General features: G+C 42.4%; 1 protein-coding gene across 1 annotated transcript in view; it reads left to right on the plus strand.

Annotated features, from left to right (window-relative positions):
- Positions 1 to 25902, plus strand: part of Col4a4 (collagen type IV alpha 4 chain) — a 120575-nt gene that overhangs the window by 65297 nt on the left and 29376 nt on the right. Inside the window, exons 23-38 of the mRNA XM_028874138.2 lie at positions 1326 to 1489; positions 3945 to 4017; positions 4946 to 5052; positions 5587 to 5770; positions 7110 to 7178; positions 9260 to 9367; positions 11277 to 11495; positions 12248 to 12409; positions 13848 to 14018; positions 14628 to 14771; positions 16623 to 16730; positions 17573 to 17754; positions 18599 to 18662; positions 19780 to 19854; positions 23625 to 23732; positions 24326 to 24433. Of these exons, the coding sequence (XP_028729971.1) occupies positions 1326 to 1489; positions 3945 to 4017; positions 4946 to 5052; positions 5587 to 5770; positions 7110 to 7178; positions 9260 to 9367; positions 11277 to 11495; positions 12248 to 12409; positions 13848 to 14018; positions 14628 to 14771; positions 16623 to 16730; positions 17573 to 17754; positions 18599 to 18662; positions 19780 to 19854; positions 23625 to 23732; positions 24326 to 24433 (2046 nt within the window). The remainder of the gene's footprint in view (positions 1 to 1325; positions 1490 to 3944; positions 4018 to 4945; positions 5053 to 5586; positions 5771 to 7109; positions 7179 to 9259; positions 9368 to 11276; positions 11496 to 12247; positions 12410 to 13847; positions 14019 to 14627; positions 14772 to 16622; positions 16731 to 17572; positions 17755 to 18598; positions 18663 to 19779; positions 19855 to 23624; positions 23733 to 24325; positions 24434 to 25902) is intronic.

Raw genomic sequence — 25902 nt, forward strand, 5'->3', positions numbered from 1 at the left:
GATTTCTCCACAACTAAAACCATTGTGTTTGTATAAGAGGAGGAAGCTTTGTGTGTACACTAACAGCACCATAGAGCAGAGTGGGATCTGAGATGAGGGATTTCGGGCAGTGTGCATTGGTGCTGCATCATGGCATGCACAGTGCAACGTGTACATGTTGTGTGTTCAGAAAAAAAATGCTGCAGTGGAGTTGTGGGATGCAGCCTGGGTGAGCGCCAGCAGAAACACGCTTTCCTCTGTATGCATTCATTCTGAATTGGTTTTGGTCACTGCCTTTCACTGTTACCAGTGTTTTGTGACCTCCCTCTGGTAGTTATACAGCCTCACATAGGGTTGACGCCCGCCCACAGACTAAAGAGCAGGCCTTTAGAGTATAAAGGCCACACATTCTTGCCTTCAGGGGCAACTTTGCTCACAAGGTCCTCTTGTGCGGATTAGGAATTATTTGTCTTTTAATGTAGTTTCTGTCTGTGGACCTCATGCTTTCTGGGCTCACTAAAGCCCATGGCTGTGTCCTCCCCCCACCTCCACCCCCCACCCCACTTGAGCTTCAACACCTGAGCCAGACAGTGTGAGAATATAAACACAAACCAATTTGACTTTCCCAAACTTTATTTTTCATACCGAAAGTCCTGATCATTAGGGAATGTTTTGTAGTGAATTAGCAATTGTAATGTGCCACCCAATCAATAATCCCTTCATGCATTGTATTTCCTTGATTATTCAGGGTCATGCCATAATTAATTTATCTATATATTTAGTGTGATTTATTTATTTTTGTTTCCTCAGTAACAGATTTTTTTTTTTTTTAAAAAAGGACTTTCAATTACTCACCAGAATTTTAGGTTAGGTGTGGGTGAGTTTAAGGCACAAAATGTGATTCCATTTTTTTTTTAAAAAAAAAAAAAATTGTGTGCCCATTCCACATAGATCATGCAACAGATGCATCCACCCCAGGCCCAATGCTTCACTTCAGTCCTCATGGAACGTGTTCTCACCCCACATAGACTGTGCCATCTACCCCTCCACCATGCTGCATGCTTCACTCCAGCCCCAGTCATATTGTATTATCCCATAGACCCCATCCCACTGCATGCTGCCCTCCAGTCTCTTACCACATGGTCTCGTTCCACATAGACCATGCCACAGACCCCTCCCTGCCACATGCTGCACGCCAGTCACATGTCACGTGGTCTCAGTTTCCTGTGACTAGAATGATGCACTGCAGAACCTCTCATTTTCAGTCACACTGTGCTTTGTCGTTAAAAGCTTACTAGGGATCTTGTCGGGAGCCATGTCAAAGCTGTCTTTCTACCTCTGCCTAGGAAATGAGGGACTCTGTAGCTGTCCACCTGGTCCCATGGGACCCGCTGGCCCTCCAGGACTTCCTGGAAGACAAGGAAGTAAAGGAGACTTAGGGCTTCCTGGCTGGCACGGAGAAAAGGGTGATCCAGGCCAGCCTGGTGCTGAAGGACCTCCAGGGCCACCAGTAAGTAACTCCTACTGATCGTAATCTCTTCAGTTAAACAAGACAGGTAGAGAAAGAATTTATTGTGTCCTTTCTAATGTAATGTGTGATATACAGTTTATGTTTTGAATCTAAACATCATAATGGCTAAACACTTTCTTGTATCCATTCATCTATCATTCATTCATTTAACTAATTACTATTTGTTAAATGTCTACTACATCCCAGGCATGATTCTAATTTTCTAGGGATCCAATAGGGACCGGAATATTATGTGCACTTCTGGAGCTTTGGAGATGACCCAGACTTCATAGTAAACACATTAGTAAATATACAGTATTGTTATATGAGGACAGAAGGCCATGGTCATTTAATGTGGCTTGAGTAGACAAAGTAAGCAAGCAGCAGCATAGGAGGTCCTTGGTTTTATCCCCAGCGCACATGTACACACACACACACACACACACACACACACACACACACACACACACACGACTAGCTGTTAGGAGAGTCTGCAGAACTTGGGGCTTTGCAGGTCGGTCAGGCTTGAACCTTTGTCCTGAAGGACATGGAACAGCTTGGGGAATCTGGGGAATCGTAAGAAGAGAAAGGCAATACTCTATTATTCATTTTAGATGGATCATCAGTTGCTCTGTGGAGAAGAGACCACAGGTAAGGGAGGGTGCGTGGAGATGAAGTGGAAGGTGGCTGAATAACTGGGGGGGGGGGGAGAGAAAGAGCAGGAGATTGAAGGGGTGGTGCTGGGTGGTAAGAGGAAGTGCAGACTCCATCATCTGTCAGCCTCTAGTTGTAATTTGACAGGCGAGTCCAAGGACTGGCTGCTAGGTCAGATACACAGTACAGGGAAAAGGCAAGTACAGGAGGAGCTGTGGCCTTCGGCCTGAGCCCCTGGAGGAAGGCAGTTGCATTGGACTAGGATGAAGGTGCCGGAAACTGGGCATTGGTGGGAAATGACACAGAACTGTTGGAGACATTTTAGGTTTGGGTGATAATTAGACAAATTAAAGTGCCAAGTGTCTGTGTGGGGTGATGGTCAACACAAGTCCTCAGAGGAGAGGTCTGGAAAGTAGCTTTATTGGAGTCTATGTGATGTTCAGTGCCAAAGATAACTGTGGATGGCTGTGGAGAAGCCACACAGACAGAATCATACACAGGACAGAAACATCAGAGTCACTCTGGTCCAAGGGTCCTCAAACTGAATGAATGAAGGATGTCTTAGCTGCCAGGTGAACTAGTAAACTACAGTAAAAGATCCCTGAGAAACAACTCAACATTGATCTGTCTGTCACAGTATGGTGCTCACTTGCTAAAGCACAGCCTTCTACCTGTCTGATCCCTGCAAATAAAATCACTGCTCACAGGAATCGTCCCCTGGAGGCTCTAGAGACAGCCCATTGTTCCTCTATGCTGGGGAGACCTGCAACTCAATTCTGAAGTCCCCAAGTTATGCTCCATTTCTCCTAGAAGAATCTAGCGGAAGTAAAATTCTGCTCTGAAATGAAAGTGGTGATTCAGACCACCAGCCTTCCCCTTCCCACATGTGCACGGCACACCTGCAAAGCTGCCTCAGCAGGAACCTAGACCCTTAGTGCATGGATAGTGAACAACATGCTGAAATGATTTCGTGGTTTGCATATTATAGCCCACTTTGTAACAATCAATATTTTATCATGGTCAGGTCTTTTTGTTTGTTTTGTATGTTGCCACTTAATCTTTTAGTGACTCTAAGATACTATTGTGGTTTTGTGTTGAGTTGTTTCTTAGGGCTGACTCTTTTACATTGTGGACTACTAATTTGTGCAGGGTTATTATGGGTAAGGTATTAATTCAGTTGTTCTAGGACCCATTGGGCTGACTGTATTTCTGATGTATTCTTTCTATATCACATTTATCACACTGTGCTTAGAGCTGGGGACCGGGGGGAGGGGGAGAAGAATCTTATTTCCCTTTCTCTTTCTTACCAACTTCCATGCATTGTTTTCCCCAGCTTTTAAAAAAGATTTATGTTTTAAAATTTTGTGTATATTTGTGACTACCTGCATGTATGTACGTGTGTCACATACATGCCTGGTGCATGTGGAGGCCAGAAGAGAAAGTCTTCCCCCTGGAACTGTAGTTAGAGGATTTTAAGAGCCACCATGTGGGTGCTGCTATCCAAACATGTCCTCTGTAAGAGCAGCAAGTGCTCTTGAGCACCGAGCCATCTCTCCAGCCCTCACTCCATGATATCTTAATTGTAGTGAACTGCTAAGATAGAAGAGGCATTGGCAATTTCCTGCTGGCTAAGATACAAACTTTACATAGATTTTAGAACCACTCTGAAAGGCAAGAGAGGGCCAAAACAAAGATTTCCAAGGCAGGATCTTTAAACAAGAGATTTAGAGGAGAGGAGAAGGTGAAGGACTTCCCTACCAGAATTAATCTAATGCACTTCTCTCATTTTTTTTTCACCAAGGGAAAACCTGGTGCCTTGGGGCCTCCTGGCCACAAAGGGGCAAAGGGTGACATGGTCACATCAAGAGTGAAAGGTGAGTGTGACTGATCACTTAGCCCTTTGACACTTTATGAATGATCTATGGGCATCCACTTGCATTGATTTCCCCTGTGACTACAGATCAATTGATAATTTAGGACTGTTGAGATTGCCTTATGGGTATTTCCTGCCCTTCACAGACTGGTGTGACTAGTGGGTACTGAATCTCCTGCCTCTTTTTTGTAAATGTTCCTTCAGTGACATATTTGAATCTTCATTGTGGTGAACTTGAGTCTGGAGCAAAAACTCTTTTGGCCTACCTCTTGCTTGCTCACTGCATTGTAGCATCCTCTGTTAGTCAGCGGCATTTAGAAGACACATGCTTATTTTGAAGTAATTTGGAGAAAGTATATAATTCATTAGACAAAACATGAAAAATCTAGGTGTAGGGTTCCCATTGGAACAAACAGATCTATGGCCCTGCACGGCATCATGAAGCTCTCTCAGTATCCTTCATCTCTCATTGGTCTATGTCCATTTACTCCCACAAGCCTGTCTTTCTCTGGGCTACATGCCCCAGGAATACCATGCATGAAGCAGCTCTAAGTCCTTGAAATCAAAGATGCTCTGTCTGCTGTATGCAGAGGAATAACTTCAGAAAGGACTGTGTAGTTAAAACCAGGGATAGAATGTTACATGCACTGTCACTGGATAAGGAAGTTCCCATGACATCTCTCCATAGATCACCTCTTTGATAAAATACAAAAAGGATAATTTCCCCAATAAAGAGAGTTAGTAGGTTTTGTAACTGCCATTCTTCCCTTTGTTTTGGGTTTGGGTGATTTTGGACAACCGAGTCACTCAGAAAATTTGATCAACCCTCACAGAGTGAAACATCATCATATTTAGTCTGAGGTTTTTTTTCTCTTCTATTTAACTCCCCATGTGTGAGATCTTACAGGTCTTTTGCCTCCTTTTCCTAGGGCAAAAGGGAGAAAGAGGACATGATGGGCCACCAGGATTTCCAGGACCACGTGGACAAGATGGTCAGGATGGACGTGCTGGAGAAAGAGGGGATCCCGGCCCCCCAGTATGTACACTTACGCTATAGAATTTCATTTTCTGATATGTTCATATAAGCAAGGCAGGAAACTATAGATCAGATTTACATGCACTAGGAATAAAGATTTGCTGTGTTTTTACCCAAAGACATGGAGGGTGCTGGAGCCCAACTGGGTACCTTCTCATAGGGTGTAAGAAGTTAATTTCATACAAAAAAAAACTTCACTTGAGTTTTTCATTTGTGTGTAGACCTACCACTTCACTTGCTTATGTTATATATGCTGTTAGTGATTCTGCATACAAGTTTTTATTCTGTATCTAAGGTATAATACAATTCACTTCCTGTATTGGAGGCATAGCATATGCATCCATATCATATGTAGGTATGTGAATATGCAAAATATCTATATATAAAATATTAGAAGAATCTAAATTAATTCTTTTAAGTCACACTTGCTTCAGAGCTACTGTCTTTTGAAATCTGGACTTTTAAACATGCAGTCTGCTTTGAGTTCATGAGCTTTGAAAGATCAATAATAGGTGTGTGACCTAACATTCCCAGGGCGGCCATCAGGATGCAACCCCGGGTGAGAGAGGGCCTCCCGGACTGCCTGGTCCTCCAGGGAATGCAGGACCTGTGGGTCCTCCAGGCCTGGGATTTCCAGGCCCACCAGGAGAGAGAGGCCGACCAGGAGAGCCGGGGCGTCCAGGCATGAGGGGCTTTGATGGCATGAAGGGGCAGAGAGGTAATTTTGAATATTTGTATGATAGAGTATTAATTGAAATCGTGAAAATGAAAGGGAATTTCTGCTGGGTGAAGTTATCACCTCTCTGACAGGCTGGCTAAGTGGATTCCATCCAGGTGCTGTAGAAATCTTGCAGGTTGTATGGCAACTAAAAACATAACATCACCAATATTTAGAGCGAGTCTCCCAAATGCTACTCTTTACTGCTTTGTCTGTCACATCTAAACTGCTTTTGATTAATTTTCCCCATCAATGCATAAAGTCCAAATGTATTTAAATCACTCATATGTGTTCAAAGCATAACTTTTTAGAATCTTTTGAGATGATGTGATGTATTTGAATAAAAGACATACTAGTGTTTCATTTAAAAAATTATTGTCCATGAAAACACACTTGTAAGCATTTTAGGGAGAGGAAAAATGGTGACATTTTAAGCATGTTTGACAGCTATATGAATTTCAAAAAATTACTTTCAGGGTTATGGCTGACAGAAAGAGGTTTATTTAAGATTTTTTTTCTTTTGTAACTTGCATTACACCTTGGGCTATAGTATTAGTTTTGAAGTTCGGGGATAATATACTGTTTTTGGCTCTTGTTTTGACAACACATAAAGGAACTACCTTTGTATTTGATAAGAAGCAAGTTTATGGTATGAGACTCAGAAAAATGTAATATAATTTTACTTTATGTCTTACATTTTAGCTTGAAAGCATATGAAGTAATAAACCATGAAGTATTGTTACAAAAGTGAAACTTTTGGATTTAGTGGGACATGAGGACTCAGAGGCACAAGCTTTGAGTTACTTTGCCAATTATACTGGGGATGACAGTACCTTCATCACCAAGTCACTGGAAAAATGAGAGACAGTTTATCTTAAGAACCTGCTCCATAGAGATCTCAAAAGTGGTGGCTGTCATTCATATCCAGCACAACCTCTTCATTCATGTAGTTCCCTGGTGTCCAAACCAAGAGCAAAGTCAGCTGAACTCAGTGCTCAGTCCCATGGCTTCTTCATGACCTATCAACATTTTCTATCCGTTCCCCTAGAATCTGTGCACCTATAAACTATCATTGATATCAATAATTTACACGTTCCCAGGTTATTAGAACCGATATGTCTTAGACACAATGCTTTTCTCATAGTGCTTATAACTACTCTAACAGCTGAGATTGGGGCTGAAGGGCAGATCTGGAAAACGGTCCAATGATGCCTGGACATGTCTCTCCCTCTGCACGCTAGTGCACTATAGGGAAAAATGTCTTGAATGAGTTGTCACAGAGACTCACAGTACATTTGGTGCTCAGTTATCTAAATGTCACTCTTCTTTTTCTCTCCAGGTGACACCATTTCTTGTAATGTAACCTACCCAGGGAATCCAGGCCCTCCAGGTTTTGATGGACCTCCAGGTATCACCAGCACAAAGTTCTTGTCCTACACACTTTCCAGAGTAAAAGATCCAAAAAGATAGATAAGTTCACAGCCAACTCTCTCAGCCAGGGTACTTCTGAAATTAGTGTAAGGTCTCGAGGGAAAGGAGACTGGGAAAAACATTATGGTCATTAGCTCCTGGGCCTCACCCCTCTAGTTTGTACGCCTTCCATGGCCTTTTACAGACTCTGTGCAACAAAATTTACCTTGGCTTGATCACCTGTCACTTAACACTCTGCCCTTGAGAATTTTAAAGCTATATCCTTTATCTCTTCCTGTGTCCCAAGAGTGGGAAATGTTACCTGCCTGTAGACTATGCATTCCAAGAGGGACAAGTTATCACTAGACAGAGCCTGAAAATGCTCCTGCCTCAACATCCCTTGAACACATGTCCATGCATCTATTTTGAGTCAATCCCTTGTGTTTAGCTGAATCAGACCACAAACCCATATTCATGTTTTTAAAGTTTATTTAAATTAACTCTTTGAGTACCAGCATTGCTAGTTAACATGTCTTTTCTTGTCCTATACAAGAATAGAAAAGAGCTGGGCTAACTGCTCAGTCATTAAAAATATTTTTTTAAAAAAATTTTATAGCCGGGCGGTGGTGGCGCACGCCTTTAATCCCAGCACTCGGGAGGCAGAGGCAGGTGGATCTCTGTGAGTTCGAGGCCAGCCTGGGCTACCAAGTGAGTTCCAGGAAAGGCACAAAGCTACACAAGAGAAACCCTGTCTCGAAAAATCAAAAAAAAAAAAAAAAAAAAAAAAAAAATTTTATAATTTGATTTAATTTTACATATCAGCCACGAATTCCCCTGTCCTCCCTCCTCCCGACACGCCTCCTCCCAGCCCACCACGCATTCCTATCAGTAAAAATCTTGCTGTTGCAAGAATCAGGAGAACCTGAGTTCAGATCTTCAACACCCATGCAGTGAGCTGCAAACACACATACCTGTTCCGTCTCTTGTGTATCTGAAGAAAAATGGGACACAGATGATCTAGGATGGTGTGTGTTGATGTGACCCTGACCCCTGGTCCTAGTGACCCTGGCCCCTGGTCCTAGGTTAAGTTCAGATCAGTAACACCTGTTCTATTGTAAAAGGCCAGTGTGTGCTCTTTTCATGGGATTGCAGGAAGGTAAGAGGGTAGGTCAAGTCTCCCAGAATCACCTCACACCTCAGATAGCCTCATGCAATTCAGACCTCATTGGCCCAAGTAGTTTCAAATCTCTTATATAACTTTGTTCATATATACATATGTATATGTATAGTGTGTATATATATATGTATATACATATATATCCATATATGTATGTGTGTGTGTATATATGGCTAAAGCCAGTCATGTGGTCAAGCAGCTCAAAAGACAGGGTAGTACATTCTGCTCATCACAATGCAGCTGTGAGAGTGTGGAGACATAACTGCATCTGTAGAGTGATGAACTGCTGGTTGGTTCATTGAATATTCATTTCCTCCTTACTATTACCTTCCTGGGGATGAATGAAAAACTTTGATTGCTTGCCAGCAGTGTGAGCACACAGGAAATAAGTTCCCATGCTCTATACCCATGCAGTTCACAATTCACAATTTCCTCCATGTTAGCTGAGCTCACTTAGGAGGAAATCAGAGAGTTAAGGGAAAATCTTGATGATGACCTTAGCTTCTGCTCTATATAACTTAGGGCTCCTTTTGTGCTTTCTCAGCAGGGTGGGCTCTGGTCACCACCTTGTCCTCCTAAAGAACAGGCTAGGCCTGTGGGTCTGTGTTTCAGACCAGGCACTAAAATGTATGTGAATGGCTGTCTATGTGTGAAAAGCTCCCAGGAGGAAATCCTCCTAGTACAGATTCTGAGGAAAGTTACTCTGAAACACTTACCTGGACCAATGGCTACAGAATGCTTCTGCTTCTGTAAACCATGATGGAAAGCATTTTTATTTCCATAAAATTGACATACTCCAAAAGACAACTAACACAAACATTTCAGAATCTTTTTTTTTTTTTCTGTTCCTATTTGGCTCATTTCTGTGCAATTGAATCTTTGTTTTATTTGCTCTTGTTTAGGTCCGAAGGGGTTTCCAGGTCCCCCAGGTGCTCCTGGTATGAGATGTCCAGATGGGCAGAAAGGTCAGCAGGGCAAACCAGGAATGCCTGGAATTCCAGGTCCACCAGGTAAGTGAAGGCTTTCTCTGCTTTGGGAGCACTTGCGTCAAGAACTTTTACATATTCCTAAAGATGGGAACCCTTAAGGAGATGGCAGGGGATCTGGAGACAATGGAGGAATCATTCTCTGGGGGCTCTCAGAACTCAGCTGTGTTGTGACAACTTGTAGATGCAGTTGAGATGCCTTCCAGGGGGGTACCCTTAGCTGTCGGCAGTCACAAGTTCATTGTGTGGTTGGAACCACAGTCTAAAGCAGTGTTTGCCAGAGGAAGAAAGTGGTCAGGAGCCTGGGCATAGTGGGACTCACCTATAACCCCAGAACTTCAGATGTGGAAGGAGGAGAATCTCCTTGAGTTTCAGGCTATCCTGGTGTGGTGATACTTTATTTGTGCTGAAATGTGGTGATATTTTATTTGTGCTTTGATAAATAAAGTTTGCCTGGAGATCAAGGGGAAAAGGCCAGCCATTTTAAGTAAACAAAGTAAGGCAGTACATGCCCTTAATCCAACAGCTTAGCAGGAAAAGTCTCTGTGTGTTCAAGGCCATACTAGGGAACAGAACCAAGCATGGTGACATACACCTTTAATCCCCATACCAATCATAGCGACCTGGAGGTCTATACAGACAGGAAGTAACAAGGAAGTGAGGTAGCTGGGCTAAAGAGCCAATGAGAGGGCAGAAAAGCAAGGCATATAAAGGCATGGGTAGACAAAAAGGAACTTGCATTTGGAAGCTGCAGAGTTGGTGAGGTAAGGTTGGCTGGTGGCTTTCCTTATTTCCTTGATCTCTAAGGCTTTCACCCCTTTATTTGGCTGCATGTTTTTTTATTTAATAAAACCATTTAAAAATCTGTCTACATGCCAGCCTGCCGTCCAGGGAGCAGCATGTAATGGCACACAGGTAAAGCCATGGAACACGTGGTAACATATAGATTAACAGAAATGGGCTGAGTTTAAGTGCAAGAGCTAGTCAGTAGTAAGCCTGAGCTAATGGCCGAGCCATTATAAATAATATTAAGCCTCTGTGTGATTATTTTATTAAAGGCTGTGGAACTGTGGATGAGAGATTTGTCCTGACCCTGGGCTAGGCCAGACACAGAAAAACTTCCAGCTACAATCCTGGGATATGTACAATGGTCCAGGGCAGCTTAGGCTACAGAGTGAGACCCTGTCTCAAAAATTCAAACAAATAAGTATAAAAAAATATTTGTTTACAGGGTATGGCAGGATGGCCCAGTGAGTAAAATTTGCTTGCTACCAAGCCCAATGACTTGGGTTCTATCCCTGGAACTTTCACAAGTTGTCCTCTGACCTCCATGTGTGTGCCTGCCTGCCTGCCTTCACAAATAAATAAATTTAAAAAGATAAAACAGCAATAAAGCCGGGCAGTGGTGGTACACGCCTTTAATCCCAGCACTTGGGAGGCAGAGCCAGGCGGATCTCTGAGTTTGAGGCCAGCCTGGTCTACAAAGTGAGTTCCAGGAAAGGCGCAAAGCTACACACAGAAACCCTGTCTCGAAAAAACCAAAAATTAAAAATAAAAAATGAAAAAGGGCTGGAAAGATGACTCAGAGGTTAAGAGCACTGACTGCTCTTCCAGAGGTTCCAAGTTCAATTCCCAGCAACCACATGGTGGCTCACAACCATCTGTAATGAGATCTGGTGCCCTCTTCTGGTGTGCAGACATACATACAAACAGAACACTATATACATAATAAATAAATAAATAAGAAGCAATAAAAATAGCAATTGGTATCACTTATAGAGTGGCAAAAGAATATTACCTCTCGAGTTTCAAAAGTCATAGAAATGTTACCTGTTAGGTACCTCTTAATTGTGCCTATGGTTTTCAAAGTATTGTCCTTATATTGTTGGATCTACATTTGTACATATAGCAGTCTGTTATTGTTGTTAAATAGGTTTTCGTGGTGACATGGGAGATCCAGGAATTGGAGGTGAAAAGGGGACCTCCCCTATTGGGCCCCCAGGTCCACCTGGGTCTCCTGGAATAGATGGCCAGAAAGGATTCCCAGGAGACCCTGCATTTGGTGACCCAGGACCCCCTGGAGATAGGGGTCTTCCAGGAGTGCCAGGCATGAAAGGGCACAAAGGTTACCCAGGATGCCCTGGGGCTGAAGGTATGAGGTCTTTGCTCTCTCTTTGTTATAGGATGTCTGTTCAGCTTTGGCCAGATCCCAAAAGAATGTTTACATTGTCATACATTATGCAGCGAGTGCATGTACATTTCATGATTACAAATAGGCACCGATCACATCAAATGAACCTGAAACCCCTGGGTTGCCTGTGTACTTTATGGCTTGTTTGTACAGTGGCTTAGTCCACTCAGCTCTATCCAGGCAATGTATTTGCTCCAAAAGCCACCAATCACAAGGGCTGGGTAACCTGTCACTGCTAGTGCCAGACTGAGGCAGTTTAGTACAGACTATGTGAGGTCAAGTCACTCAGGGGCTTAGCAGGGAGGCTTGGGCTTAGCAGGCTCCATGGAAGTCCAATAGAAATTTGAAAGAGTAACTGATAAGACCTCTCACCAAATTTGCATTCATGCAGCACATACTGGGTGCATCTTATGTATCTGGGTGTAAATCTGCTGCAGAGGAGGAGGATGGTAGAAGGAGGGAAGCCTATGGTCTCTTGTTCGCCTAGATCACCTCTTTGTCATCCATACACTTATCAAGCGGCTCACTTAGCAAGGCATGATTTACACACACTTGTAGCTGTATCCATAATATGAAAATCCATTCCAAATGTTAGCTCAGGGAGCCCAGAGTCAGAATCAAATTGTTGATTTCTAGAATTGATATGCATGAGTGAAGTTATAGACCACCTATACAGTGTTAACTCATAATGTCCCAATGCATCATCATTTCAGGGCCACCTGGCATCCCTGGATCTCCAGGTCTCAAAGGTCCCAAAGGCAGAAAAGGAAGTCCTGGGTTTCCAGGGATCCCAGGACCCCCTGGCCATTCCTGTGAAAGAGGTGCTCCAGGGATCCCAGGCCAACCAGGACTTCCTGGAGCTCCCGGCAGTCCAGGTAAGTGTCAGTAGGTGTCAAAAGGTGAAGTGTCTGGACATGGCTTACTTACAGTCAGGAAGCTTGCCTCTTGTTTATGTATGGATGTCTGCAGAAACAAGTGTATGAAGTCAGAGACAAAGAACCTTTTATTCATGAGTTTCAGATTGGTCTGTGTCACTTCCCCAAATTCTAGTCAAGTAACATGTGCAGAACTGGCTAGAGGCTGCATGCATTATATGCAAGTTTAGGAACCACCACTTCTTAGAAGTCTTCAAGCAGGCCTGCTTCCCATCCTGAGGAAAGTGGAGCATCATCTGTCAAAGTCATTCCTGCAAATGTGGTTTTGGGAGATGTCCCAGGTGAAGGTCAGGACCTTGCATTCTTGGAACAAGAGTGAGTGTGTATCTTCTCACAAAAGTGCTCAGGGGCTTCTCTAGTCCCCTGGGCCAACTATAACAAAATGCCTTTAAATGAATAATTTATAAGCAACAGAAATTGATTAGTAGGAGGCTAGAAAGTCCAAAATCAAGACACCAGGAGTTTTGATATCTGGGGAGGACCTTTTACACATTGATGACACCTTCTAATGTCCTCACACAAATACCACAGACCTCTCTTATGTTCACATTTAATCATTTTCAAAACTCCCTGCTTCTTAATCCTCCCACATTGGTGGTTAAGATTCAGCATAACAACTCTGGGGAGACACATTCAGCCCATAGTAGGAGCTTTCTCTGGTAGGCTCCTCATTTTATTGCTGGGGTCCTTCACTCTGTAACATATTTGCTGCTGCTTTTATCCCAATGCAAGATGCCCACTTGAAAAGCCAGCGGGACAGAATTTACTACTACAGCTTCATCTCAAGCACCACTGGCTGTTCTGATTTGTACAAATCTTTCATCATAGTTAACAGTCTCACTGAAGTTCACTGGGGCAAAGGTTCAGAAAGTACCCAGAATCAACAACTTCAACTTTCTCCTCTTCTTCCTCCTCCTTCTTCCTCCTCCTTCTCTTCTTTCTTCTTCTTCTTCTCCTTCTCCTCCTTCTTCATCTCCTTCTTCTTCTCCCCGTCCTCCTCCTTCTCCTCTTCCTCCTCCCCCTCTCCATCTTCTTTCTCTTCCTCCTCCTCCTCTTCTTCTCTTTCTAGATCACATATAAGAAGAGTTTTTGGTTTTCATATCTGTGTCTTCATATTTTCAAAAAGAGAAAACAGTAAATCTTCATTCATTCTTAAAGTATGATCAGATGATCTCTGCCCCCCTTTTTATAATATCCAGAAAAATATATTCTTAGGCAGATACAAAGTTGCCTGTCACTTTAGCTGATAAATATTATTTTGTTCTTGTTTAATGTGCCATGGGTACATCACTTAAGCTCTGTAGAGTGTGTTTTTTTTGTGAATGTTTGAAGAAAGTTTTACGTTTTCCAGCTTCATGGTTGTTGTGCTTTGTTTCAGGGGCCCCAGGTTGGAAAGGCCAGCCAGGAGACATGGGGCCTTCTGGACCAGCTGGAATGAAGGGCCTCCCTGGCCTCCCAGGCCTCCCAGGAGCAGATGGTCTCCGAGGGCCTCCTGGGATCCCAGGCCCCACTGGGGAAAGTGGCCTTCCTGGCCTTCCAGGTCCAAAGGGTGAGTAGTGCTCTCCCAATAATTCTCCCAGTTTTATAAACTCAAAATCAACTGTCAAACCAAACTGGTTAGGCAAGACTTACACTAATAGAATGCATTAACTAGCTTAGCTTTGCCCTCCTCTTTCAGATGTAGCCTTTCTTCTCTGTGTTATCTTTTTTAGTGACAGATGTTCTGATGTAAGAAAATTGGCAATAGGCCTGCAGGGCGGGGGGTGGGGGGGAGGCAGGGAGGGATATTGGGTTGGGTTCACAGGATGAGGATATCTAAGCTCACTAGACCAGGCAGCACCAGTGATATTGTTAGGGCAGGGCTAACACATTTCACTTTGGATGGGCCCTCTGTCCTCATCCTTTCTCTTGGTGCTCTTAAAACATGATGGACTCAGGACCCCAAAACAATAGCATTTTCAGGTTGCATCTTTAGGATAAGGAAATAGGAGTGGGTAGGAGAACACAGATGTTTCAGACCATAGTCAGGTTCAAATTAATGATTTCCTTTCAGCATCAAGTGTTGGGCAGGAACTTGTATCACTGAGTGACCAGGGACATTAAAGAACCATGCTAGCCTTAAAGTGTTTCCCTAAACTTCATGTTCTCATTTTATTAGGACACCCAGGGCTGCCTGGCTACCCTGGTTTTCCAGGAGAAAGAGGAAGGTCAGGCCCTGATGGACAACCTGGAAGAAAGGGAGAAATCGGAGAGAAGGGCTGGCCTGGCTTGCAGGGAGACCTGGGAGAGAGAGGTGCCAAAGGCAAGTGGGTTTAACAACTGGGGGGCGGCGGGGGGGGGGGCGGCTGCGTGACTTCATTCCCAGTGTTGAATCAAATGCGATTACTTTGTCTCAGGATTTCTTTGGTTCTGTGTATGTAGCTAGAGTTTTCCTGCCTTGCCCACAGTCAGGACAAATCTTTGTCACCTGCCAGTCCCACAGCCGCTCAGACCCAACCAAGTAAACACAGAGACTTATATTGCTTACAAACTGTATGGCCGTGGCAGGCTTCTTGCTAACTGTTCTTATAGCTTAAATTAATCCATTTCTATAAATCTATACCTTGCCAGATGGCTCGTGGCTTACCGGCATCTTCACATGCTGCTTGTCCTGGCAGCGGCTGGCAGTGTCTTTCTGCCTTCCTGTTCTTTCTTTTCTCCTCTCTGTTAGTCCTGCCTATACTTCCTGCCTAGCCACGGGCCAATCAGTGTTTTATTTATTGACCAATCAGAGCAACACATTTGCCATACAGAACATTCCCACAGCATGTGATATCATAGGAATTCATTTTCCTTGCCTTTCAATCTTAGTACATGTAAGGAAGATAAATAAACCACTCTAATGTTGGAGATGCTAGCAAGAGGTTCTGAATGCATTGATTTATAGACATAGGGCTTCAGAGGCCTTGCTGTCCTGGTGGTCATCATCTGTAAACAATGTTTCAGGCATTGGAGGCCAAATGGCCTCTGTGACAATAATACACCTTGGCCTTGGCACCTGAAAACCACCAGATGTGACAACACACAGACAAGATAAAATTAAAAGTTGGAACAGAATTTTAGTTGTGGACAATGAAATTTGATTTGCATGTAATTTTCACAAGTACTTAATTTTCATAAAATATTGTTTGGGGTTTTATGTTTTGAACCCTGCCCCTCCTAACCATTTACAGCATAGATGTTTCCTGTGGCCTCTCAGCTGTTGCTACAGGAGAGAATATAGCATTTCTAGCAATAAAATCAATGCTCAACAGCCTTTACAAGAAAAATTTTCAACTCTTAAAGCTCTTGGGGAAAATAGTCTCCAGTTTTATTCAAATGACCCTTTCTTCTCAGTTTTTTGATCCTCTAGTTTTTTGTTTGTTTGTTTGATTGCTTGTTCTATTAGCTTATAAACTATTTACATGAATTAAGGAATTTAAAATGGTAAAGATCAAAAATCTCTTTGCCACATAAAAACTGATACTTGCAGAGAAGTCATGTTATTCTAGTAAAGGCACTCCACGGAGAATTAAAAATTGCATCAGTGCTACCACTGCAGTTTTTAAACTCCCCCAAGATGCTCCCTGAGGAGAATCCCAGCACTAACAGCGTCTGCCGACCACAGTTGTGTAAATGTGCCCCCCAGCACTATGAGCACTCTCACTATTGCTGACGTCACACTACCAATGCTACAGCCATTGGTCCACAGAACTCCCTTTTAACAAGCAACTCTCATTACGTTGGTCTACTAAGCCCATCTCAGCACAGTGCTGGGCTGGGACAGTGTTCCCAAATATGCTGAGATATGTGGTACAGACCCGACTTCTTGGCAGTCCATATATAGAGAACCAGGTTGGAATATGTTTGTTCTTTTCATGTAAAGAGCAGAAAAACAAAAGGGTGGTGAGGGAGAAAGGTATGGACCACTGGACGTGGGCTATGGATGATTCAGATGCCACAGGATAAGTGAACAGCCTTGTGGATTATAACATTCCAAATGTCTTAACTCCCAGAGGATCCTGAGATGTCTGGGTTGAATATAGCAAGCTTACTGAGTAAACCAACCGCATCCCTGTCCCAGGGGTGGAGCATGGGTGTGTTTGTGTTTCTCTCATATAAGTCACATTTACAGGATCCAGAGGACCTCCCGGTGATGCAGGAGAAGCAGCCATCATTTCCCCAAAGGGGGATCCCGGGGACACTGGCCCTCCAGGAGATGATGGGTTCCCAGGACAGAGAGGTAAATGCTTGAGGTTTTTCAACCTTATCAAATAGGTTGGCATTTTATAGATCGATCATTCAGGCAAGCCAGCCTATGAGGCAACTTTCCCTCCAACAAGGAATTAGGAAAGGTCATTTCTTAAATGTAATTGTGCCCTGTTAAATTTTCCAGTAATATTTTGGCTTTTCCGTGCTAAAAGTAGTTGGAGTTCATATGTATTTATAGGTTTGGATATTCCACACTAGGACTAACATAAGCTATACATAAATTACTGGCTCCAGGCTTACAGCCCCTCTGTTTGGGGGAGCTGCTATGAATATCTGGGTCTGCCTATGTCATTTTGACCAGTCTCTAACAAGAGAGTATATAAACACAGATCCTGAATCTACAGATCTGGGGTTACCAGGGACCATATTTTTCTAAAAAGCATCCCCATGACATACTGCTAGTCCTCTGAAACATGACGGGGCAAGGATTTTTGACAACTTAATTTGTATTCTTTCTCAAGTTCAAGGTTAATCTGCTTGGGTTATATCCTGGATTTCTCTTTAGCCATTAGGAGAAAATGTTTCAACTTCTCTGGGCTGAGTTCTTCTTCATTTGTAAGGTGTGCATGCTAGAGCAAATGACTTTGCCTGCCCCCTCCTCCCACCCATGGCCTCTCATGTCTATTCTTGGCAGCTTCTTTCGCAGTGAGGTTGCCAAAGACAGAAACCACAGAGATGTGGCTTCGAACAGAAGCCAACATCCCCAATTTCCCTGGCTTCGTCTTTTGCAAGTAGAACTGAGCCACTTAGTACTATCTGCACTTAGTCTAAGACTTCAGCCAATGGGGTTTGTAACACTTCTGACCTCAACAGGTGATAAAGGAAGCCCAGGGACACAAGGGGGAAGAGGAGATCCCGGAAGAGATGGACCACCTGGGCTGCACAGGGGACCGCCTGGGACAAATGGGTTCCCTGGGCCTCCAGGTCCCCCTGGCCCTCCAGGCCCACCTGGACTAAAAGGAGTCATTGGTTTTCCAGGATTTCCAGGTGACCAGGTGAGAGGCTGCTCCTAGAAGAGGGAAGAAATAAACTCTTCCTGCTCTCAGGAGCCCACAAAACTTCAGAATTTGCTGGTCTGTGCCCCTGCCATATCCTGGTTATTTGAGAGCAAGAGGTAGCATGGAGAAAGAAAGGAGCCTTCCAGAAGGTTATGGCACGACTGAAATTTCCAACTAGTGCTCAGAACTGGCTGTCCTGCTGTAGATGAGCAAGTCATGTGATTCACACATTCCAGCCCAGGGTTAAATAACACAGAGAGACTTACCTTTTGGTATTGCATTGTTTAAAAAAAAAAAAAAAATCCTGAATGCTACCCAAATTTTGTTGGCTAAGCCTTTCCATCTGTTTGAAGATTTCATATATTTTACTTAAAATGTACTTGGCCTTCATAATCATGAGTAACATTCCCCTTGAGAAATCAGAAAATAATGATGTAGTAACTTGTACCATACTTCTGGAAAATGTATAAAGTAGTTGGCTTTCCATCTTTTGGAATAAAATGGATTTTTAAAATTTATGCTACAGCACAACTTTCAATATTTTATTTTATGTCAACTGGTTTGATCAAACTGTAAATTCAAATGCATGACATGGTTACTCTCTGGTAATCATATATAGAGAATTCTATGATTCTTGCTGAGATGGATAGCTCTAATTCTGTAGGGGTTTTACCAGCTTGTGAAATATAGACACACTTAGTAGTATGCTTAAAGGGCATTAACAATTTCCTTTACCATTATCAATTACAAACACCAAATTGGTGGCAGAAAGCGATAGCATCTTTATGCCATTGCATGGAAAACCCAACTAGGGTCTTACTTTTGTTCTGTTAATTGCCAGGGTGATCCAGGTCCTCCAGGCCCCCCTGGACTCCCAGGAGATGACGGAGCAAGAGGACCTAAAGGTATGGTTTGGAAAATGTTCACTGCCGTCAAGTCAAATTCAGAGTTCTGAGGATTATAACCCTGCAAGTGAGCATCTTTGTCACAACAAAATACATCACACAAGGTAGAACTCAGCAACAACTCAGCAGTGGAACACTGAAGCTACAAAGGGTTCTCATTTTCCAGCCAGGGCCAAAGGTACCTACAAAGGGATACAGCATGACTGTGGGCTCATCACGACTTCCTCTCCATGAAAGTCTCAGAAGCCATCCATGTAGTGACCACAGCTTCCCAAATTACAGCTGGTCCAACCGGCCAGATCCACATCTCTAGAAAGTGTCCACTTTGACTCTGAAACCCCATGTTCCATAGGAACCAGTCACTCATTTAAGGATTTCCTCTGTTCAGCTATTGGGATTCTACTTATAAGAATCACAGAATGTAAGTCCCCACCGGATGTTAATTGTTCACCAGAATTCTTAAGCCAGATGTAACTTATAATTGGATTATTTTTATCCTTAATTAAAGACAAGAAGTGTCTTTTTTTTCCCCTAAAGGGCCATATTATAAGTTTTTTTTTTAATTTGTTGGGCATATAGTCTCAGCCACAACTACTCAGACACATCCCAATAAAACTTTATTTGAAAAATAGCTGCAGGCTGGCCCAAAATGTCTAAGCCTATCTTGTGCTTATGGCCATATTGTCTTGTAAACACAACTGAAATTGTACTCCTAACAAATCAAGATCCTTAAAAAAAGGAGAAGTTTTATTTACCCCTTGGAGAGACAAACAAGCAAATAAACTGAAATCATAGTATCTTAAATGTTTGCATACAACATTCAAAAGTTTGACTGTCTTGGTAACCTCTACAGGTACCAGGCATTCACAAGGCATGTACACACACTTGCAGGCCAAACACTCATACACATGGAATAAATAAATTTATCATTTTAAAAATAATAAATCACATCTTCCATCTATACTTCTATTGTTCTTCTTTAGGAACAAAAATAGTTTTTAAAAAGCCCCCTGGAAAACCGGAAACCAGATTATGAAGACAAATACCATGGAAGTTACTTCTCTGAGACCAAACAATGTTTTCCTAACTAATGCTTTTGGTATTGTGTCACTCACAGGAAACAAAGGTGACCCTGCCAGTCAGTGTGGTCCATCTGGTCCGAAGGGTGAGCCAGGTAGCCCTGGATACCAAGGTATAGATCCACATTTTTCCTATTATAAGAAAGAAGATTTACTTTGAAACACAATGTAATTACTTTTCCAGTTATCACTGGGAATGATCCTATCAATATTTTCTTTACCATTTGTCCATTAATATATGTATAAAAAATAATTCTGTGTGGCAGTGTTGTATCAGCCTTCACCCAGAAGTATACCAGGACTAGGCACTAGGGATTCTCAATCTATTCTCACAATGGCCCCTGTGACCAATGTCATTGGCAAAGCAATACACTCCCTTCTGCATATTCATATTGAATACTCAAATATTCAAAGTGAATATTCAAAATAAATATTCAAGCAATTAAAAGTCAGGTTATCTTGCCATCTCTGTCATTTAAGATGGCCAAAGTTATATTGGAAGCCTCTTTTCTCCCACTGATAGCAAGGGGCATACAAGTAAATGGGATGAGTTCGAATTTGCATTGGTTTGGACCCTGTAGAAAGATGCACCAATGTTTAAAATATGCTCACTCCTTAACAGAGGAATTCTGCTAGGAGCATATCTGAAGTTAATAATCAGGAAAATGCAAAAAGATACACACACAGAGGTGTACACTGCATGGACAGAGCGAATGTCTACTTACAGATGGCTGGTGAAGTCACTTATGCCCAAGTGCAATCAGTTAGTAATGGTTAGACTTAAATCTAGGCTTGGATTGATATAGTTTCCTTGTAAATTAAGACTTTGTATTTAGAATGCCATCGTCACATTTTGCTTTCTACTGCTGTGTGACAAACACTGTAACCAAAAGTAACTTGAGGAGGAAAGGGTTTATTTCATCTTATGACTCGTAGTTATTCATGGAAATAAGTCAGGGCAGGAACCTGGAGGCAGGAACTGAAGCACAGGCCATGGAGAAATGCTGCTTACTGGCTTAGTCTGCTTTCTTATACAATTCAGGGCCACCTGCCCAGGGGTAGCACCACCCACAGTGGTCTGGGTTCTCCCACATCAATCATCAATCAAGAAAATGCCCCTACAGACCAATCCGATGAAGACTCGTTCTCAATTGAAATTTCCTCATCCTAGAGGACAAAAAAAAAAAAAAAAAAAAAAAAAAAAAAAAAAAAAAAAAAAAAACCTAACCAGGACATCCAGGCATCACCTTGAAGTTCCATTTGGCAAGAGCTGCCATGTTTTGTTTTCCAAAATAGAATGTCTGATCAGAACATCAAACAAAAGTCACTTGTACACTGAAAACTCCACACACAGCATCAGCATGGCTGACTTCTGAGGTCAGCCAAACAGTAAGACATGTTCTTGTGCTTATGGGTGTTTTTTTTTCTTTTCTCATAAACCCTGATGATATAAAAACTTCCAGGCTCAAAGTAGCACAAACTGGGGGCATTTTATGTAACCTAGTATCTTAAGTTGAAAACCGTAAGTCTGAGGTTAATTTATACCGAGAATCTGCCTTGCCCTGCATGATGTGGTGTCCTGTGATCATCAGTGTTTAAATTGCTCTGGTTTTTTATTTGTCATGGATTCAGCTTAAAGTTTTATTTTTTTTCTGTTATTCATCAACCCAGAGTTTAGATACTCTATTTTCCTTGGCTAGGAGTCCCTGCACTGCACTAGAGTGAACTCGGTGAGGATGTATAGAGCATAGCTTGATCCATGATTATGTAAGATTATACTGGGTCAACCCTAATCCCATCCATCCACTTCAACTCCAAGGGAAATACAGTGCAAATTGCTCCTGAAATTCTGCTCTCAACACGACCATAACTCTGGGATGCAGTTGTGAATACCTGCTTCGACAACTGGAGCTGACATTGATGATGCCATGTGTCCCTTGCAGGAAGGTGTTTGGGATCAGTTAGGTAACAGAGCAGGGTTAGAAGACAGTAAATTTAATCAGTTAACAGGAACAAGCTTCGGTTAGTGTAATGTTCTAATGAATACTATCCCTCTATGGATTTGGAAATACAAAGAAGTGTATTTTATTTGAAGATTCAGCCATTGAGGTTTCAGCATAGATTATTGGTTTACTATAAATTTGAATTAAAGTCACACATATAAATAAGCATATGGGAAAATAGCCATCTTTCTAGTAATAAAATAAATATAATTTAAAGTATAATCAGGGTTCTCTAGGGGAATAGAATCAATGGATTATATATTACATATATTATAATATAATACATATGTATTATATACATAATATAACAATATATTACAAAAAGGATTTATTTTATTGATTTACACAGGAGAGGGTAGGTCATCTAACAATTACTGTCTGGGAGTCTGAGAATTCAGTAGCTGCTCAGTCCATGAAGATAGATAGATTTCTCAGTAACCCCAATATGATGCTTGGAGAACCCCTGTGCCTCCATATTACACATTTAATTGAAGCAGAAGACCCTTTCTGATAGAGGGCTACTAGAACCTCCAGAATAATTGCAAATTACCAAAACCAAGGCTACAAACCCAGTCTTCAGTGACAACATGGCTCATTCTCCGGGTGTTGTTTGTAGAGCTGTGGGGAGGTGACCCATGGGGTAGGGGGTGTAAGTACAGTACTTCCTCCCAAACACAGGCAACCTGTGTCAAGAACCGAATGCAGAATGGCCTATTTCAGAAGGCCTAGAGAGCAGCCTAGAAAAGTCACAGTCATAAGAAAGGGACTGTTAAGAGACTTTACATTTTTTTTAATTTTTTATTATTGTAATGAATGAGGCATGCATACTAAGCACAATATGCAGCTCTGGTGCGGAATTTAGTAAGAGTTGCTGTAAGGGCAACAGGGTGGGAGTAGACTTGAGTCCACAGTGAGCATTTGATGATCTTTGGGACTGTTATTAATTTTCTTGGATGCCGTAATATTATTTCAGCAACATAGGAAGATTTATTTTTCCGGCTTGCCTCCCGAAGCATTTGGGGATGGGATTCCAAATGGTTATGTTTTACTTTAAAATACTTTAGCATTTAAAAATGTATTTCAGGAAAAGTCCAAATATCACACTATTTACTAAGAAATTTTGTTCCTGGGACATTTTTCCTACGGAAATAGTTCAAAAAGAGAGAGCACGGTTAAAGATCTATAAAAGAGAGTGGGATGGTGAGTGGGTGAATATGATCACTGCATACATTGTCAAAGAATAAATAAAAGATTATATCTGTATGTACAGATCATTATGCAGAAAAGCAAAAAGAATTAGAAGTACTTGATTGGCCAGCAGCAGGAAAAAATTAGATTAGTTTAAATAAGATTGATTTTTGTTTTGTTTTGTTTTTTCAAGACAGGGTTTCTCTGTATAGCTTTGTACCTTTCCTGGAACTCACTGTGTAGCCCAGGCTGGACTCAAACTCATAGAGATCCGCCTGGCTCTGCCTCCGGAGTGCTGGGATTAAAGGCATGTGCCACCACTGCCTGGCAATTTAAATAAGATTGAATCAAGAAGTTATCATTTGAAAATGATAAACTATGACAAACTTGGAAAACTGCTTGTGATACAATACTAGTTTTAAAAACAGAAAATAAAATTGTAGGTGTTATTTGTATGTGTGTGTACAGATGGAAATCTGTGGTAAGATATGAGGAGGATTATGGGAATTTTGTCACCAAATTTTCCTCAGTCATGTCTTCTTTATCAATAGAAAAGAGTTTAAATACAACAACAACAACAACAACAACAAAAACAAACCCACAACAGCGTGAGGCTTGAAGTTGACTGTTAGAGAACTACCGTTTCAAAGAGCAATCTACAACTAATGGGATTTTGATCCTTCTTTCCTTAGGACATCCAGGAGCCCCTGGAGACCAAGGCTTTCCTGGAGCTGAAGGACATAGAGGACCACCAGGCAGACCTGGACAGCCAGGCTCTTCTGGACCACCAGGGTGTCCAGGTACCTTGCAAGAAAAACCTCAAAAATTCCTGAGCATTCATGTGACTTGGGATACCAGAAAGAGCTGTTCTTCACGGAGGGCCCTTCTGCCTCCTGAAGCATGCCTCGGGACAGGGCATGCACACTTACCTCTTCATCACCCAAACCCAGCCCAGCTTCACAGGGTTTCACTAATTACTTCAAGCAGCGTTGGCAAAGTGCCATCTCTGCACCAGATGCAGAAGGTGGCTGACACAGCACAGGCCGTTTCTTCTCATCCCTCTGTCATTTTTGAGGCCGCCTCCCTTCCCTAAAGCAATATCACATATATAGCTCAGGTTTTTAGTCATCCTTTTCCTTTCAAGTCGGGGGTGGGAGGTGGGTGGGGGGTGGGAGGTGGGGGGTGGGGGAAACAGTTAAAATCGTGACTGGCAACTTCAGCTGTTTGAAAGTGCATCTCTCTGAAATTAAGTATTTGTCTCCTTAGAGCTAAAAATATCTAGAAAGAAAAAAATAATAAAACTGTGTCCTTGTTAATATTAAAAACATAGACAACCTTACCAGGTAATGCTATTTAGATGTCACTGTATGAAAAACTTCTCTCCTGTCCCTAGGTGACCCAGGGATGCCTGGGCAGAAGGGCCATCCAGGAGAAATGGGAGACCCTGGGCCAAGAGGTTTCCCAGGAGATTTAGGGAGGCCAGGTCCTCCTGGAGTAATAGGTAAGTAGGAAGCATGCCCAGCTCTCCAGAGAGCCCCAACCCACTGAGGGCAAAGTCACAGCTCTTTCCTGGGCACACGGCTCTGCTTGATCAGGAATCTCTCAAGGATTCCGCCAGTAGCTCCCTTTCCCCACCTCCACTCCCACCCCCACACCGAAGCACTTGAGGCCACACCCATGTTTGCTTGCCTTCCTTTGAGGGATACCCAGGATCTTGGTGTTTCTATCTTACTGCTTCTGAGGGCATGTTGCTTGTGTCTGTGATGATACCCACACCTGCCCATTTGCCTCCACAGATAATCAAGCTCCTTTTGTGCCCTAGATTCTGTGTTAGGTGTTGGGTGTCATTTTAAAAAATATATACATGATTCCATCCTTCGTGGAGCTAGTTCATAAAAGAGACAGATATGGCCTCTAACACTCTAGCAGTTGGATTAAGCTCCTACTCTCTTAATGCCTTACATGTGAACTGTATTTTCACGAATGAGCCCTTGGGAGACACAATCCATGTCCAAACCATAGCATCAGAGCTGGCAAGCACTTGAACCCTGCGAATTGGTAAGGGAGGCATCAGGTAGTGATCTCCTGTACCCCCCAAAATAAAATTTCAGATGTTTATAATAACTGAATACAGACAAACATGCTTTTAATTCTGAAATTGTGTGTGTGTGTGTGTGTGTGTGTGTGTGTGTGTGTGTGTGTGTAAACAAAACATCTTTAAAATTAGCCTTGAACTCTGTGGTAAATCACTTGCTGGACAGAGCAGAGCCATTGGGTGATGGAGAGATAGAAGGAGAATTCTCAGAGGTCCTGGAGTCACTCCTCTAAACCCCATATGGACATGGCAACCACACAGGGAAGGCGTCTAGCACTCAGATTGCCAGGTATACTTTAACTAGCAGAAACAGCTTAGTAGCCTAACAAGTCAGCTTGTTAGGCACTCGTTACAGTTAAAAACTTAGAACTGCAGAAATGCCCATTTCTTGAGTTCCAGGATACCATAAGCACTCTCTGCCCATCATGTTTACGGAGTGTATAGAGCATGCTCTCTTTTTGTAGATAAAATTGGAAGCATGGTTTTTAGCCTTGTTAGTCCATTACATGAAATAAAAGCACATTGGGGAAGTGGTGGGGGAGAAGAGAAGGCTTTCCAGAGGATGAATGCCCATTCAAGTATATTTGCTTCCTTTGTTAGCTACAGAAACACTTGTCCTGGCTGTAGTTTTTGTCTTTTAAAGGTAACAGTAGTCTGATTATTTGTCTAGATATAATATAACAAGGTACAGTACAGATTGCTTGTTACTAGCAAATATTCATGTGTAGGTGGGGTTTTTCTCTAGGATGTGATCAACTCTGTTCCCAAATAACCGACCCGGAGACTTAATATAAATTATAACTGCTCAGCTGATAGATCAGGCGTGTTACTAACTAGCTTTTACAACCTAAATTAACCCATTTCTATTAATCCAT

Source organism: Peromyscus leucopus, chromosome 13 (genome assembly GCF_004664715.2).
Source record: "Peromyscus leucopus breed LL Stock chromosome 13, UCI_PerLeu_2.1, whole genome shotgun sequence".
NCBI lineage: Eukaryota > Metazoa > Chordata > Mammalia > Rodentia > Cricetidae > Peromyscus > Peromyscus leucopus.